The sequence below is a fragment of the Gavialis gangeticus genome, unplaced genomic scaffold (genome assembly GCF_001723915.1).
Source record: "Gavialis gangeticus isolate Ggan-Ray unplaced genomic scaffold, GavGan_comp1, whole genome shotgun sequence".
Classification (NCBI taxonomy): Eukaryota; Metazoa; Chordata; order Crocodylia; family Gavialidae; genus Gavialis; species Gavialis gangeticus.
The window spans coordinates 57,422,439-57,441,248 of record NW_017729024.1 but is presented as its reverse complement, the minus strand read 5'-3'; the positions used below and the strand labels follow the sequence as shown (position 1 = coordinate 57,441,248).

Here is an 18,810-nt window from a genome sequence, read left to right as displayed (position 1 = left end):
GATTAGGATATTACTATATAACTTTGCATATAAAGGACTTTCCACCTCCTTACCCATATAGGCTGCATCCCCACAAGTGTGAATGTTTGGTTTCCCAGGGACAACTAGCAATGGGACACCTTGTGCTGCAGGATGTGGAGCCGGGCACTTTATTTAGGGAGCTGTGCTAATTAAAATGTGCTCGCATGTCACGTGTATCTGTGTCCGTGTGTCCCTGCAATGAAAAAATAGCGGCAGGGAACTCTGAACTGAATCTCATTGGACATGTTTTATTTTAAAGCACCCCACCACCATTTTTTTAGCACAGAGATATACTGTGCCAATGAGACACATGGCATGGAAGGCTGCCAGAGCACATCAATTTCCGTGCTTCAGTACATTCAGTTAATTGAATCTGCTCTGATGCACTGGATTTCAGGCTCAGCACACGTGTATAGGAGCCCTGAGGATCTCACATGCTAATGAAAGTATTGCTGCACTTTGGTGGCTTAACTTGTTAGTCCCCTTTGAACATTCATCAGTCGTGTTTTAAAACCACACACAGACTACTGGCAGGAACTCCCATTATCTGATGTTCTTCCTGGTTATCAAGGACTGTCTAGAGACTCTGGACTGCATTAGGTGATTTCCAGAGATGTGGTGTGTGATGTATATGTTTAAAAACTTGAAAGTTTGAAGCCTGATCCAAACCAATTTCATCATCAGTGAAGGAGGCTAGACAAACACCTTGCTGGGGTCATTTGACCCCCAGTACTTTTTCCTGCCATGGCAGAAGGTCGGACTTGATGATCTGCTCAGGTCCCTTCCGACCCTACCAACTATGAAACTATAAGGCTCTGCCACCAGTTTTGCTGACCTTTGGATCAGGATAGCAAATCTTATGGACCTTTGCTTTGGTTTGGTGCAAACGTGGTAAATACAGGTTGTGTTTTTAGAAGCTTGGCAGGTTCCGTTAGGGGAAGCCTAGCCAGAGAAGATAAGGGATGTTGCAATAAAATTTCTAATGACTTTTACAGGAACTTCCTGTCTTCAATTCCGAATATATTTTTGAAGTATGCCCTAATTTACAGAGGTATCGCTGAATTAATTTCACAGCACTCTAGTATTTGGGACAATTTCAAATTTGAACTTTTAGCCTTTTGTATTTACCAATTTCCCATGATTGCTAATTTTATTCTCAAATGTGAACAAGCTGGACCAGTCCTTTTACAGTTAATCCCAGATGCACATATTTTTTAAATTTTGGGGTCTGTTCTCTCACACTGTTATGAGCACATGACCAAAAAGGAACAGATGCCTCAGTGATATTACTCTGATTCACATTCCAACTGAGAGGGTGAATTAATTAATGTTTGTAAAGCCCTTTGATATTAGGCTGTGTGATATTTGATGTGCAAAACATACATAAATATTATTATTTTGATACTTTCACCTGATAATGAGTGAGCCTTTTTGCCAGCCTACCAGCTGTGTCACTTAAATTCAAATTTAGATAAAGACAGATTATGACTGATCATGTTAAAATTGTCATGGTACCTACAGATTCAAAGAAGGCTATAGCATAATGGTTCAGATCAGCTTGCAGGTCTATGGCAGGTTTCAATCAGGCAATGAATGTCATTGGTGACTAGACAATGGGATAACTCATGATGCTACATGCCAACTTGTGAAGGTTTGTAATATCAGGCCCTTAGTGACAACCATAGAAATAAAAAGGAAGAGAAAAGTTTACTTGGTTTTGCAGTAGGCCACCACACACATGATGCCAACCACAAGGAGGGCAATACAGATGCCAGTTATGGTCAACACCCTTTTCTGGTACAGTTCCTCAGCTTCTAGAAAGGGACAAAAACAGAGAAGATTACAAGATGCAGACTGACTGTTGAAGCAGTGGCAGATGAACAGCTGACATGCTACATACTGCAAGATCACACAGTGACACAAAAAACACAACCACCAAAAATCATTATAGGCTTCAAAGGGAACTAAGTAAGACTGTAAGCTCTTAAAACAATATTGATGCCTGTGGGTGCTGATAAGAAGTAGTAAAATAATAAAAAAGATACTTCTATTTTTAACTAGAATGATATTAAATGTATATTTTTAAAACTCAGAAACTATCAGCATTTACTTAAAATAAAAATGCAATACACTAAGGTAATAATATGATTTTGAAACTGCTTGGGATGTTTTACTCCTGCAAAGACAGCTGGAATGACCATCCCTTATCAGTCCTGGAAATTTTTTTTAGCTTGTATCTTTTTTCCTCCTGTTCTTGCCTTCCCCCTCCTCCCCCCCATGCAATTTTGCTCTTCTTTCCTCCCACAAAATATCTATTTATATCTCAGTGGTCTTTACAGGAGAAATTTCAGAATGTCCTTTTATATTTGTAGCATGAGCTTGGCTTGTAATTACATCACTGATGGAAATGAGACAGGCTCAGCAGTTTGGTTAAAAAAAATAAATTGTTAAGCCTCACTTTCCCCCAACACTAAAAAATATGATGGTACCAGAGATGAGCGATGCATTGTATCAGAGAAATATTGTACATTTAAGCTGCCTATCATAATTTATAGTAAAGGAATTGCCATTGCTGGAGTGTCACCTTTTCCTCTGACAAAACATTGATCTCTTATCCAGAGATATTTTACTGTTATGAAGAAATCATTAGCACCCGTAATGTTTGGGCTGAAGCACACCCCACATTCCAGAGTTGGTCACACTTGGCAAAAACCACATTGCATGTTATCCTAGGGAAATGTTATGCTTAGAGCGCTGGACTGGAGATGCCAACTGTGTACTGACAAAGAGGGAAGCTTTGTGGATCCAAACTATGTTCCTCTCTTTGGGATCAATATGGTCATCAGGGGTTGCATTTTTTTTTGTACGGCCACATTAGCGAGCTCTGAAGCAAGCAAGCACAGAGGGCCCAATGGTGAGTTGACTCTGCTCCTTTACTATTAGCTTGACCTTAGGGTTTCCTTATACAGGCTTGTGATAATACTCTATGAATATCTCCTTAAACTGTGGGAACTCAGTTCTTCTGTCTTCTAAGTCAGCCAAAGTTAATGGAGCTGCAAGGCAAGAAAGGAAGTGAAGAACTGCTTTCACCATACTTTGTCACAGCTAATGGTTTCTTGAAACTTTTTTTAAATGTTTGTTGAATTTTTTTTTCCCAGGGTCACCTGGTCTAGTGTTACGTAGCTGGTGGCATGGGGCTTTTGAAAAGGAAGTTGTGTTTGTGTGACAGGACTTAGAATCATCTTGCATACTGTGGTATCTAAGTTGGCAGGAGACACTGAGCACGTCTACATGTTCATTAATGCGCTTTTGCTAATATGCATTAAATTTAGTACCTCCATTGTGAGGTACTAGAAAAAGGCGCATTAGTCTATTTTAATGTGCATTAGCAAAAGTGCATTAATGAATGTGTAGACACACTCGATGTGGTTCCCAGTTTGTCATGTCATGAAAGAGTCAATATTGGTCATGAGGCTGCTCTTTCAAGTAACAAGGTAGCTGCTGATATACCTTCATGCTCCCAACGTGAGGAAGGTCTTGTTGGGAGAACAGGGACTGCAAGCACTTTGGTTGATGTTTATGTAATATTTTCTGAAATATTAGCTAATTTAAGAAACACTTTTCAATAACAAACCTTTACTTAAGGATGCACTGCTCATTGGAGAATGAACATTACCATGGTCTACAAGGAAGTCACACAGGTATTATTTGTTCTTTCAGACCTCCATATCATATAGCAACTAGCCATGCAAGGTCACCATGGAATGCAAGTTTCATTATGAATGGAAATTTTCCTGTGGCAGACAAGGCATATTAATTTCCAAGATACAATGCACCTCATCACAAAAAAAAAATCTTCCTACAAGCCAACCTCAATGAAAATCAACACACCAGTTAAGAGGTCATGAACACTGTCAGACAAAATTAATAGCACTGATTATTAAGGAGGGAAAGAAGAAGTCAGTTTGGTAAAACTATAATGCCGAACAATTTATTAAACAATTCAAAATCCAGGAATGGAAAGTCAAAAGGCAAAATAAAAAAACAGAACCAACACATAAGACAGAGAGAGGATGACAGGGAAAGACAAGGTTAAAGGTTGAGGAGTCAACTGCAGGCCTGGCACAGCATGCTTGATACTGGAAAAAATAGAGTGAAGAAATGCTTGAAATAAAGGTTGAAGCAGAGTCTGAAGGGTTTTCTCATACAGCATAACTCCTGACTTTGCCTAAGGAGCAGCTTCTTTTGATAGCACTTAGTCAGGCAAATGGTATATTATGATGTCACAAAGCACTAAGAGACTAGAGAATTGTGTTAACTGATTCAAGTGAATCTCAAATGATTTGTATGGTAATTTTGTTGTCATGCTATCAGCTACTATCTTGTGAATGTGAAAAAAAAGGTGTGTGGGGGGAAGAGCTAAATAAATATGGAGCAATATTCTTCTCGGTTCTGTCGGTGCACATCTTATTAATTTTCCAGGCATCAGTGGAATCACTTCGGTTTGCCACTGTTGTGACTAAGACCAGATTGTGGCCTGTGGTCTTTTTTTGCCAATGTAATTAGGGAGACCTAGGTTTACATGGGCATCTGACTGTCCTATCTGTATCCTATGGCACCTGTCATGTGCTATGCATATATATGTACGCATTTATGATCTTTATTGGATTATCGTTCTTTATGGGACAAGTCTGAATGGTGTAAGGGACCTTCATGCAAAGGCCCTAATTTTGGGGATAGCTGAAGGTTCTATGTGGGACGACAGTCCCTGTCTGTGCCCTGCTACCTGGAGGTACCTATGTATGAACAGGGAGAGCTCCTATAAATTATGCTCCTAGGCCACAGTTCTGAGGGGACTAACTGTCTCCAGCTGCCCTGAGATCCACCCAGTTAGAAATGAAGGTTTTATTTTTCCCCATTGATCTATGTTTTTTGAGGGGTTTTCAGGTTGCACTCTTGCTTCTTCTGTAAGCCCACATTCTTCTGAAGGAAGCAAATGGGGCAAATGAAATAAACTTCATGGAGTTTTTAACGGTATTTTTCTCCCTCCTGCCAGATGGGAACAAGTGAGCTTAAGCAGAAACATGGCTGTGCCAGCTTTTGCCTATGCTACACAAATCTCACAGCCACAGACATCTGTCCAAGGCACAGTTATTGCATCTGGTGTCTGTGCTCACCTCCACAAGAATGGTTTGCAATGGGCTGGAGAGAGAGTACTGACAGGGGGCCAGGGCTTTACTGATTTAGAGAATCCCCATAAAAAATGTCAAGCACCATTTCTATCCAAAACGTCAAGACAGGACAACTGTGCAAATGTCTTCTCATCTTTCTCTGGATGGAAGAACTCTCTGACCACAATGGTTTCTCCTGGCTCAGGGCACTTTGATTTGTGGCTCCTGGAGTAGCTCATGGTATACCTACTGGCAGGAGTGTGTCCTGTGTAAAGTTTTATGGGTTCTAGTCCCTGAACCAGGCCATGTTAAGCTCTTCCACACTAGCTTTACAAGAACGTGCATTTCATACTCCAGGCTTTGCATTATACAATCCAAGTGATCTGCCTAAGCTTCTTCTCCCCAGATAATTTAGAAGTGTATGACATGAAAGGCAGGTAAATGATATTTTGCAGAAAGGAGGAGGAGTGGGCCTAGTCCTTCCTATCCATTCAGGGCACAAAGGACCACAGAGTATGGTCCCCACATCTGAACAGAGATTTGGGGGGAGGGGTGTTGGGCTCCAGGCCTTCCTCTCTATTATCAGCCTATCTGAGTAGGAATTAAGCATATTCTTAGCTACTAATATCCCCCAAGTTTTTTGGAATCAATAAATGTCACACGATGGGCCATAGAAAAGCTGTTGGTCAGCAGGTCTTGCTCTTGATCAAACAGCATTACAGAAGATTTACAAGCTGCAGGCTGGATCTTCAGCTGGTATTAAAGTGGCATCGCTGTTGATTTATAATAGGTGAGGATCTGACGTTCCATCTCCAAACTGGGAATTTCAGAAGTTTAGAAGGGAGTTTATTTGCATTTACTATTAGTCAACTGGACCCAATTTGCAAAATTGATTATCTGATGTCAAGGACATAAGTCTTTGCTTAAGTACCCATTCCAGGCAATTAAGTTCTGATTATAGATTTAGATACTTGACTTTGGAAATTGGGCTCAATGCCATGAATTTTGTCCTAGAAATTAAATGACTGTGCAATCCTGTCATAGTTTTGTTTCCAAAATTCAGCAATACCAAAAAATCATGGAAATGTGACCAATTGTTAAGGCTGTCTAGGAGTAAAATGAATTTACAGTATTGTGGCGACGTCTAATTCTTAGATGTCTGATACTCAAAGTATCCTGTGCATATTAATGTTCTAGTGAGGTATTCACAGATAGACTGTTAATCAAGGTGCATGTTATAGCTGTATGATCCCTTCTAAAGCATAGAGAAATTAGTTAGGAATTGAGGGGAAGGATGGGAAAAAAGGTTTTATCTCTCAGGCTCTAAAATCTGCAGGCTAAAAGGAATGATTGGTCCATACCCATAAATTCAATCCCAAGATGCTCTGCCAATGCAGAAAGTTGACAAAAAAGAAAGAAAAGGGAAAAAGTTTCAGAAAAGAGCAATACACCATACTCAAAAACAAATTACACATGAATATTATGGCTATTCTGTGTCTGCACACTGAAACAAGACAAGTGGCGTGTGGTTAATGGGGCAGTGCTCAGGTATGCTTCTGTAACTTTCATTGTGAAAAGGGTAATACACCATAATAGGTTCACAGAATCCCAACTGGCACAATGCAGTGGAACGTGGCAACGATGGTTAACCCTTAAAGATTTTACTGAGGTATACAAGGGGGCTGTAATTCTAGGGTACAACCTGAAGCAGTTGAACGTCTGACAGTGACAGCATGCAACTGCCTTATGCTGAACTGAATTATACCACCCAGGGAAGGCATTTTGTAGGAGGTCTCCACCCAGTCACTGAAGATGAAGACCTCATTATGCTGGTGGAATACCTTGCCATTCCTGATATCCAATTCATTTCTTCTTGTTATCACTAGTTTGAAGGGAGCTGATCCTCAGCAGAGTGGGGCTGTCAGTTTTTGATGTGGTTTAAATCAGCCAGCTCCACTGAATGTGCAGGGGGGTGGGGGACTACACCCATGTACTCTAGCTGAGGATATGACCCACTGTCAGGCATGCAGTCCTTGAAAATCCTGCCTAGGGGAACTGATATGCCTCCAGGGAGCTGGGAGCAATATTAGCCCAATAAGTACAACTAGTTAAATTATTTCATGGCTGGCCTCATGGAGGAATGTAGGCTTTGTGTTTTGTAAAACCCAGGGGGGCTGGAAAACGTTTTGTGTTCAAGTGAACCCACTTCCCTTTGCAGAATTAAAAACCCTAGGTAAAACCGAACTACACTGAAGTCAATAGCAAAACTCTGATTAATGTTAATGGGGCTATAGTTATAGGTGGTTTGGCTAACTGAGTTACATGGAAAGTTATACTCCATTCACAGAGAACTCTTTCCGTTGGGATACCAGATTAGCTCTCACTTTCTCAGCTCTTGTTCCCATGGACTTTGGAAGCCAATCTAAGGAAGCAGGTACTCAATGAGCATATACAAATCAGTGAAGATGGAGAGCCCAATAAGTTTCCTGCCAATCGGTAAAATTTTAAGGGTTAAATCCATCAGAATCCATCCACATTTTGACCTAAAGAGCCAGTTTTAAATGCCTACATGAACACTGCTAACAATATACATTAGTTGCATAGAAAGCTTGGTTAAATTTTCAATAAAATTAGTGACATGCACATGCATATATATTACTGCATTTCGGTTGTTTTAGAGGTGAGACTGGTAGCCTGCCTGTAATTCAGTTTCAAGGGAAATCATTCATATCATGCAGCCCCTATTTCAAATAATTCAATGGGAAATTGGTACTTAAAATGGGAATATATTCTGGCTGAAAGCCCTAGGACGAAAACATGCTGAGAAAACATGCACCACTCATTCTGACCATAGACTGAATATAGCTCTTATTTATTTTTGCTATTTACAGCTACTTTCTCTTGCCCTGATTAAGAGAAAGCAAAATACCCCAACAATTTTCATTTTACAAAGAGTTAGGTACCACTCTTCCTAGTCAAACTAACGTCTTACACTCATTATATATGAAAAGGTTTCAATCAAACCTCTGTCCAGGGGTTTTAAAAAGAATTACAAAGTTTGCTTTAAGTCATTCCATTTTCATTCTAGATACGATTTTGTGCTTGACAAAATTGAAAAACGAAACAAAACAAAAATGCTTTAAGGCATAAATGGTCAAAAAATGACTTAGGAAGCCAGAGGGTCAAAATGCTGGTGAAAGAGTTTTTTGAAAATACTGGTTTATAGAACCTGAACTGGTGCCGTAAAAATGTCTCAGGTTTGTTGCATTTTGGGAGATTTGAAAGCAGGCTTCTCATGAATTCTCCTGGATTCTGTCTGAAATCATGGCAGGATGGATTCAAGGCTGGGGCCACAGCTGTGGGGCAACCTGACATGTCAGCTTAACTGGGGCTATAAGGGCTTCCAGGCTTCTGACTAAGGACCTAGGGCTTGGAACTTGCAAGTCCTAGAACTTGTCCCAGTCCATGGCAGCACCACCATTTGAATCACCCAGGATATTACAGTGGGGTTCATAGCCCCAGGCAACTTGGAAATGCCCCCAAGCCATGAACCATGGTAGCACCATGGTGTCTGGCCCCAACATTAACCCAGAGTCTGAGGATCTCAGTGCTTACAGAGTTCTTGGCTCAGGGGCAGCCACACCAAGACTTGTACACTTGCTGCTATGGAGCTGGGAGTCCAAAAGCCCCGAGAACCCTGGCTCTAGCAGGGAGTCTGGAAGCCCTAGTTACAGATCGGGCATTTAGAGTCTGAGGCCGCATCATATTTGGAACTTCCAGGCTGTCAGACTCCTTGTGGATAGCCTAGGGAAGCTAGTGGCCTGGGAAATGCATGGCTTCCAAGGGCACTCTGTATGGCAGGAGAAGTTTTAAGCCTCAGACATTGGGAACCTGAACAGCCAATGTAAGGGTGGGCAAAATGGCCCATCCATCCAGCAGCCGGACTCCATTTCCCAGCAGCCCCTGCCCGCAGGGCTGAGGCCAGTCTTCATGTGTGGCACAGCAGGGCAGGGGGATGCTCCAGAGCTGCTGGGATCTTGTGATGGGGGCAGCTTGCTCTGGAGCCAGGGCAGAGCTGTGATCTGTAGCTGGCATGCTTCGGGGAAGGGCACATAGGCAGGGGAGTACAGCTCTGCCCCTGCTCCAGATCAGGCTGTCACCGCTGCAAGGAGCCAGGGCAGAGCTGTGATCCCTTGCCTGCATGTCCCTGCCCAGAGCGTGCAGGCTACAGATCATGGCTCTACCCTGACTCCAGAGCAAGCTGCCCCATCGCAAGATCCCAGCAGCTCTGGAGCAGCCCCCTGCCCTGCCCTGCTACGCGCCCTGCCAGCACGGCTGGGGCTGGTCTCCGTGGCAACCCCAGCCTTGCACTATCACAGCGCAGGTGTGTCTGGGGTCTCCACGGAGACCGGTCCGAGCAATGCGCAGGGGCAGCTGGGAAATGGAGTCCACTGCTGACTGGATCTTTGCCCTTCCCTGAGCTAATGAATGAAACTGATAAGAATATCAGATTCATTCGGCAACCGTGGAATCTCAGAAGCAGATTTGGTTTCAGAGTCACCATGCTTTTTATGTTTTGGAAACCTTTTTTCCCCTTAACTTCTGGTTCAGGAGAAATGTTGATAAGTTTGGCTCTGCTCAAGCAGCACTTAAAAAAATAACTATATGTTTAAACAAACTGGAAATCCTGCATTTTGGCCAGCTTAACAGAGATAGTTATGATTGCTATTCAGAAATGAGTTAGGCACTAAGGGCCCTTTTATACATGCTCCAAAAGCTGCTCTAATTAAAGCGCTGCAGCGTCTTGTCTATCAGCATCCCCATGATTCAAAATGGCAGCAGGGGCACTTGAACTACAGATCATTGAACAAGCTTTAGTTCAAGAACCCCTGCTGCCATTTTGAAGCATGGGGATGCTGATACATGAGATGCAGAAGCCTGCTGGAGCATGATAACTTCTATGCTTCTGCAGACTGGATTAACTGAGTCTGCTCCAACATGATGTAATTACAGAGCATCAGAGCAGGCTCTGTGCTCATGTACAGACACCCTAACAGCCTAGATCCAACTGAAATTCAGTGGGCACGTCTACACATGTGCTTTAATGTACAGTAGCCTATCCTATTGTGCATTAAAGTGGCAGGTAAATTTGTTAATACACTAACATACAGTAGAATAGGCTACTGCTCATTAAGCATCACTAAAAAAGCATATGCTTGCACTCCTGCATGTTAGCACAGCCTAATGTGCATTTATTTAGTACCGCATGTTGGAGGTACTAAATTTAATGTGCATTAGTAAAAGTGCATTAATGCACATGTACACACCCAGTGAGACAAACTCCTAAAATGCTCTTTTCATGAACACAGGCTCTTACATCTCTTGAAAAATTTTACTCTGTCTCTAATTAAAATTTGACTAAAATTAAAGATTCATTTTATCCTCTTATATAAATATCAGAGCCAATTAACTTCCAAAGAATTGATGGAGCAATTTATATCTAAAAAAGTGGCCTCTTCTTTTAATGTCAAATCTGATATTAAGGCTAGGGGCGGACATTCAAAAAGCCTAAGCCTGAACTGATTCAATCTTTGCAGGTTAGTCGAACCTGGCTAGGCTAAATCAGTTTGTAACTGTACAGACATCCCAAACATGCAGGTACATGCCTGCAGTGACTCAGGCTAGAAGTTGGGCGGGGGGTGGGCACTAGAGCAGCTCTCCTTTCCCTTGCATAGTCCTGAGCTGAGGAGGTGCATGGCCAGGCCCTGGCAGGATGCTTTCATTGCGGAGGAGTTCCCCCCTCCCCCTCCTGACCAGCCCAGCAGGGAATTGATAATACAGTGTTTATCACCCCAGTTAAGAAAAAAAGAGGGACATTACCAGCTACATGTTGATTCTGCCTCTGTCCTGTCTGCCACAGCACGACTGTAGCCAGCAGGTGGTCTGCTAGCTAATACACAGACACCTCTCAGCAAGGCAGAGGGGAGGGGGGAAATTCCTGCTTAGCAGTGAGTGGTAAGAGGGAGAGGGGAAGCAGCCTGCAGTCTCTGCCAAGCTGCAGCCAGGGAGCAGAGAGTAGGGGCCAGCTCTGCTGTGGAGCAGAGAGAGTCACACAGTCCAGAGACCATGCTGGGATGCTGGGGGAATCTGGTTTAACTTAAACCAGCAAGGGATCTGGGACAGACATTGCATAAACCAGTTTGATCCAAATCAGTTAAGTCTGATACTACATTCAACCAGGTTTATCTCAAACTGGTTTCAGCCATTTTTAGACTGGTTTATATGCACTGAACATCTGTTCTGTTACAGCTTTAAACCAGTTTCTGATCATTTAAATTAGTTTATGTGTAATGCCTGTCCCTAGCCCGTAAGTTCTGTTGGAAGTCAGTGGGACTTAGGGTACATCTACATGGCGCAGGGCAGTGAAGTGTTGAGCTACCTCAGGTACCAGAAGTAGTACAGCCATGTTAACCTAGTGCGCTGCCTGGTTTATCCTGCTGAGAAGGGGTAAATTAATAGGATAAATTAGCCCCATTGCAGTTCTGTGCTAGGTTTGGTATCTCTATAGTGAATTGTACTGCACTGTATAAACAAATCCTAAAACTCTTAAGTGTTTCAGAGGCATTTGAAGTTCTAGGTAAAATTTTCAAATACCTCTGTAGCCAGATAACTATTTTGGAAAGCTGCATTATACGAGAACACTGTACATTTTGAAACATAAAGCAGAGCATATGTAGAAAATGAAAAAAATGGGAGTAATGGTTGTGTTGCATCACAAAAGTATGTCAAAGGCATACTCAAAACTTGCCCAGCATCATCTGTAATTTCTGGGTCACATCAATCTCATAATGTTTCTATAACAGATTAATCAACTGTGGCACAGTTGAAATTAATTGAAATTTCTGAGCTGGTCCTCTAAAGTATTTGCCTTTAGGAATAAAAGTTTGTTTTGCTTACTTCATGCATTTTGCCAATGTAATGCATTTTATATGAATGAGCACAGTAATGTGTGGAAACACAAGAAGTTTACATACTGGTCCAGTTGGACCATATAAACTATTGTGAGGCTCACACTTAACCTGGCACCTAAGCATGGGGTTCTCAATTTACTGGAACCAGGTTGATGGGATAATAGGTTTACTAGTGATAAACCTTTAGAGCTACCTGATGCTACCATTCTGCTCTATGTTGCTCCATAAGCTCTGAGCATGTAACTTAAATTCCTAGAAAAATGTGTGGTTTAGTTTTGCCCACAATGCTCTTCTTTCCCCTACCTCCGCAAAAGTCCACTCCTACTCATTTGGTGTGATAAATCAGTCTGAGATGCAAGAGTGGACTCAGTCTTGGACTTGATTGGTACGGTCTCAGTTACACTAGTATTTGCTTGACCTAGAATTGCAACGGCTTCTTTGCATTTTCATGATTGTGCATCCTAAACTAAATTATGCACCTTATTCCCTCCTACCCATTGTGGTAGAATACACTGGCTAGGGGGAACAATCCTGAAGTTAAATACTGCAGTACAGGAAAATTGCCAACTTCCATTGTGAAGCCTTTTGATGGTATACACCATTATTTACCCTCTGCACAAAACTGGATGTAAATGGACTCTCAACCTGAGGGAGGTAAAATGCATCTACAAGCTTCTTCTCCCTCTCCTTTCATATGCCCCTTAAAGGCAGGGAAATCTGTTTGTATGGGAGTAATTTCCTTAATAAAGGAGACTAGTGTGAAATTGATCCATCATATTTCACCAGCTTTTCAGTCTTACAATGATTGAAATATTTTTGCATTGCACTATGGGTGCAATGAAGTACTCCTTAAATAGACAAACTTCCTACTACAGTGAACTGCAGTGAGATTTGCAAAAATGATCAGCATTAGCCTAACTCTGCTCCTACTGAAGTCAATTAAAAAACTCCCCTTATCTTCATCGCTTTTAAATATCTCATCCATAGAGTTGAATTTTTAAACATAAATTTTAAGCCGAATCTTTAGGATATGAATAGGTAATCCACAGCTATTCCTTGCAGGGAGCCATAATGACCTACCAGTTCTCAAATAAAAAATTCTCCCTGAAATCAAGAAGGAGTTCTGTCTAAAATCAGATGGCATTATATAGCTCATGTTTATTTTCTTATTGTCATCTGCTTTAACATTTGGTTTGCTATATAATTAGCATAAGCTTCCCTAGCTAAACCAAACTAAGTTCATTCCTCTATTTACTCAGTGCAAAATATGCTCTTGTCTTTCAGCCTCAGATACAATCTTTGCTGGATCAGAACAATCAGTCTGATTATTTTTTAATTGTATAACCTGATCTATACTTAGTTTGGAAAAAAAGTCATATAAGTGCTTCTATATTGATTTTTCTCGTTAAATATAAATGTACTTTCACTGGATACCGTCCAAAAGTGTCATTTTAAGATTTGTAGTAACTTAAGAAACATCACTCTGTGCTTCAGATATATTGTATATAGAAGGTGCTAGAATAAAATAAGCAGAGCCTGGGATTTTCAAAGTAGCCTGAGGTAGTCATGTGAAGTACTCTCACTGAATTTCAATGAGATCTGAGGCTGGGTTTTTCAGGAATCCCCAGTGCCAGTTTGAGTGAAAAACAATGGGATTTACTTGCCCTTCTCACTTAGGCTATAGACAGATGTAACTTTTAAGTGATTCAAAATGGGCATGGGAGTTCATGCTCAGAAGCCCCATAAACTGTTACATCTGCATGCTCCTGTACCACAGAAGTGAGCTAATTCATTGCAAATTTAACTCTGAAGGAAGAAAGGGTTAAAGTTGCAATGGTTTTATTAGATTTACATGGCTACAGGAACAGGCAGATTTAACAGCTACTTCATAACACTGGGCGTATCTACATGTGCTGTTAATGCAACTGAGACAGGGTAAACTAATCCTGATGTCACCGTCTAATAACGTGCATTTAAGCGCGGTGCTGCCAGATACCTCTCGTATCTGGTGGGAATACCTGGCAGTGGAGTAAATTAGTCTGTTGCACCCTAATTGCCACGGACATGTCGATAGTGATGCTTTACTGCGCAACAAATTAGTCTGCTTTGCAGTAAAGCATCTTGTGTAGACACACCCACCTTGTAACAGGATAATTTGATAGTGATACAATTGTTATAACTCTTTATAGCTGTAGATGCTTGTAGCAATCCTAGCCTGATCACCTAGCGCACAAAGACTCCTGTAAAAATCCCTGTGTATTTTATATTAGAAAATTTAAAAACTAAAGAGAAAAAAATGTTTTTTTTCTGGGTACAAAAAAACCCAACCCTCCTAAAACCCCTGAGGTTATAATTCAAGTCTGGGGCTCTAGTTTCATGGTCTTACAGTATGAAATAATTTGGGGAACAGACAATACTTCATTTCATTACCATTGCTCTTTTAACACTGTGAAAAAGCATAAAACATGTATTTTTCATAAAGAGAAAAGGTCATTAAAAATCTAATACTTAGGAAATAAAAGCACATTAGCAAGGAAAGTTATTTTAGTCTTTTGGTCTATACTTATCAGAGGTGTTTTAAAAATACACACTAATAAACATTTTAAAAATTGGGAGAACATAAACACTTGAATGATGGGAGGCCTAATCTCCTACTAGAGCATTTGGGATTCAGGAGAACTCTCAAGATGGACAATATGAATTATGTATGTATATTCTTCATTCATTGATGTCAGAGAAGACCTACGCATCTACTTGGGCTCCAAAATGTCCAGTGCATGCTAACAGCTTTTTATCCCATGTACTAATGGAAATTAAATTGAGCTAGCTTCCATGCTCCAAAATCTTTCAGGGTGGGGGAGCAAGCTATCAAAAAAAAAGTTCATATAGAACTGCTCTTAGCTCAGTGCACAGGGATACCAGCAACAATTAATTATGAATTAGTGTATGATCATTAAAAATGTAAAAAGTATGCAATTTCCTTATATTTTCTGTTTGGCTTTACTATAGCTAAGGCTACAAAATAAATAGTCAACATATTTTTCACCTTCTCACTGATAATTAATGATAAGGAACCATCCCTTCCAAAGGAAAGTTTACAGGACTATACATCTGACTGTGACCCCCATTTTGCCGGCAGATCCACATTGGCAGACTCCTCTGAGCATGCACTGGTGTGAGTATATGTGCATGCAAGAGCACACACAGGCCTGCAAAAGAGCTTATGTGGTGCCTTTCTTTTGCACTTTAATCTGATTCTGACATACGTGATCTTTTGCACCTGTCCCCCAACAAATAAAAAACATCAACCACCATCATATAAACTCCCCTCCTCCTCTTTCCCCTTGCAATTTTTCTATTGAAATTTAAAATGTAAACAATAAAGAAAAAAAATCACTTTGATCCCGTTTGAATGCACTCTTTTGATGCACCTTGGCCTCATCTACATGAGATGCTGACTGCACAGTTGTTACATGTATAAACAAGCACTAAATGATTGCACAGTAACCTGAGTTACTGCACAGTAGAACTGATGAGTGGCCTTTCTGTGATACTACCGTGCAGTAACCCCAAGACTACTGAACAGCAGTGTTGTGTCATGGGTTCTGGCATATAACACTACTGCGCAGTAGTCTCAGGCTCTTGTGCAGTCAGCATCTCATGAGCATTTAAAAATTATCTTTACTTTCTAGTTCCAAATGCAAGTTATGTTTCTTTGGAACCACTAGTTCCTTATCAACTTATGTTTATTTGGTAGGTTACTATCTTTTTACAAAGACTTGTGCTATTTTAGTGCAGGAAGTTCACTCTTTTGGCAGACAAAATGCGAGACTTTGAAATATGTTTTTGTACTTCTGCTGCCTGATATCAGCCATATCACATCCTTTGACATTAAGTTCACAATGCTCCTGTGTCTCCACATGCCCATAACCTCCATGCCAAACAACCCAATAAAGTATTGCAATTGCTTTTGTTATTATCATTTTCATGCAACAGGCAGAGGCAATCAATATTAAGCCTAAGGCAATAAATCTAGTTACAGATATATAAATAAAAAAAAAAATCAGAGGAAAGATGCAGCGACAAGAAAGCAGCACCAACTGAGCATGCTCCTACTGAGGCACAGACAGAAAGGAAGTGGACGTACTGTAGAAGCTGGCCATTACGTAGTTTTGGCAGCGATCACCAGTAAATTCATTTGGGCACCTGAGAGGAAAAACAAAACAATGGTAGAGAAAAACAGAGAAAAGAGAAGAGGTGAACATATGCTAAGAAAGAAGCTCCTTCAGCGTGGACTGATTTGACTTGGTGAGTTCACCTTCAGAAACTGAATCTCAGTTTAGCATTTCCAAATGACTCAAGATGTTTGAGAGCCACCCATTTGCTTTGTGGAAGCCAAAACCAATCCAGATCAAAGTGTGTTTCAGCATGTCATAGACGAATCTGCCATTTCAAATCCCGAAATGACTTTTATAATGTGCTTTTCTCAAGGCGGCTAGAAGATGGAATCTGTACATCATTCATTTCAGTTGGCTTATTCCTACACAGTAACACTTTACAGCATTTTCCCAATCAAGAAAGCTGATAGTGTAAAACAAAATCTGTGATGGATGAGAAGGTTCTGCTTTAAAAAGCCACACAAATGAGACATGTTCTGATGCCAGAGAATGCCATGGTGTACAGATTAAAGCTTAGAGAGTCAAACTGTAATCACAATCAAGACAGGCCAGTTCCAGCTGAACTGTGAAAACACCAAGTAGTAGTGATTTTGTTGCTGTAGTTGGGGGAGAAAGCAAAGTTCAGATTATTTTAACATACTTTCTTGGTTTTGGATTTTCATGGGCAGAGTTTCAGTACATCTTGCTCCGGTGAATCCCGGTTGGCACCTGAAGGGCAAAAACTTGATAAGCAATCGAACACCAAAACCACTGAACTAGCAGACTGATATTTGCCTTCCTATGGAACATGGAGATCCTCTAAACGACCTCAGGAGAGGGCTGGAATTAGTGAAAGAGTGTAATAAAAGAAAAAATGTATCCTTTGAAAAATTATATTTTTATAATATTGAAAAAAAATTGAAAAAAATCCACGATTATTTTTAAATAAGAGAGTCAAATCTAAGAGAAATGCACTGGCAGCCCCCTTTCAGCTTATTGCTTTTTTCCTTATCAGGTTGCCACATCAAGTTATTTCTGCTTGCAATATTGCATTTAAAAATAATTTATGTCCCCTGCCTTGAGCAATCATGTACAGTGCCAAACCTATGGCTCTTCTCTGACCCCCTTCTTTCTTTAATGGTCTGCTTTACCTTCAAGTTCCTGCTTAAATAAGAACAAAAAAACAACTAACCCATCCACTCACCAAACCAAACAGCCCCCCAAACAGTCCCCCGAACAGCCTCTATTTTGTTCAAGACAAGGCAGCAGCCATGGGTAATGTATTGGAGAGAAAACCAGTAGGCCAGACAAACAAGGAGCATAGGTAAAAATAAGGTGAAAGTGCTCTTGAATTCATACAGAGTAAGAAAATTAGCAGTATTCATCTCTTCAGTCACTTTGTGCATATGTGGGCTCTGCAATCCAGAAAGGATGTGGAGAAGCTTGAGAGAGTCCAGAGGAGAGCCATGTGAATGATTAGAGGTCAAGAGAACAGGCCTTATGAGGAGAGGCTGAGGGGCCTGGGGGGACTTGGTGGCTGCCTACAAGTATATAAGGAGTGTGCACTGGGAACTGGGAGAATGAGTGTTCACCAGAGTACCCCATGGGAAGACAAGGTCCAAGAGTCACAAACTCTTGGAAGGCTGTTTTAGGCTGGACATAAGGAAAAACTTCTTTACTGTCTGAGTCCCAAGGGCCTGGAATAAGCTCCCACCAGAAGTGGTGCAGGCACCTACTCTGGATTCCTTTAAGAAACACCTGGATGCCCATCTTGCTGGGATTATTTGACCCTTGCAGACTGCCCACCCTTTGGGCAGGGGGCTGGACCTGATGATCTTGCGAGGTCCCTTCCAGCCCTAATGTCTATGCAATCTATGAAATCTTCCTTGGAAAAAAATCAGTATAGATTTCACTTTGGTTGTAATGAAGAAATGGCTCTTCTTGATGTCTGGGATCCTTTTATGCTGATGCCACTTGCTCCTTCTCTTCATTCCCTTAGACTTCAGTGCAGCACTTGGCAATAGATGGATATTCCTTCTTCTGGAAATGCTCCACAGCTATTCAGGCTTCTCCAGTTTCTTAGGACATGATTCTACTTATTTTTCTGCCCTAGACATCTTCTGTACAGTCTTACAGAATTCAGTTCTTGCTTGTTGATTTGTGTTACCTACTTAGCCACTCTTGGTATTCAGTGCCCTGTTAATTTAACTATCTTTAACCTTAGCACTAAATCAAGTTATTTTTACCTATTTAAATTCATTTTTATTAATGTCTATTAACTTCTTTTGGTTTGATCCTAAAACACTTCATAACGCTGCTCCAGCTGGTTTCTCAGATTCAGCCTCTGCCACCACAGCTTAGTTAACTGTTGGCCTCCCATTTGTATCTTCCTCAAATCTATCTACTCTTCTCAGCTGCAGCAGCAGGCAGCTGGAACAGTCCTCCTTCAACTCATCAGGGTTTAATTCTATTGAAAACTTACTTGTTTCT

At 41.0% G+C, this 18,810-nt stretch overlaps 1 protein-coding gene across 6 annotated transcripts in view; it reads right to left on the bottom strand.

The window, feature by feature from the left end:
• Positions 1-18,810, bottom strand: part of NRG1 (neuregulin 1) — a 356,475-nt gene that overhangs the window by 29,848 nt on the left and 307,817 nt on the right. For 3 of the 6 annotated variants that reach the window (XM_019517122.1, XM_019517117.1, XM_019517118.1), the window contains 3 exons: positions 16,311-16,369; positions 6,554-6,577; positions 1,733-1,835 (listed from right to left, as the gene is read on the bottom strand). In XM_019517122.1, the coding sequence (XP_019372667.1) occupies positions 1,733-1,835; positions 6,554-6,577; positions 16,311-16,369 (186 nt within the window). Of the gene's footprint in view, positions 1-1,732; positions 1,836-6,553; positions 6,578-16,275; positions 16,370-16,981; positions 17,050-18,810 lie in introns of those variants that run through there. The other 3 variants (XM_019517120.1, XM_019517119.1, XM_019517123.1) reach the window with 3 other exon arrangements.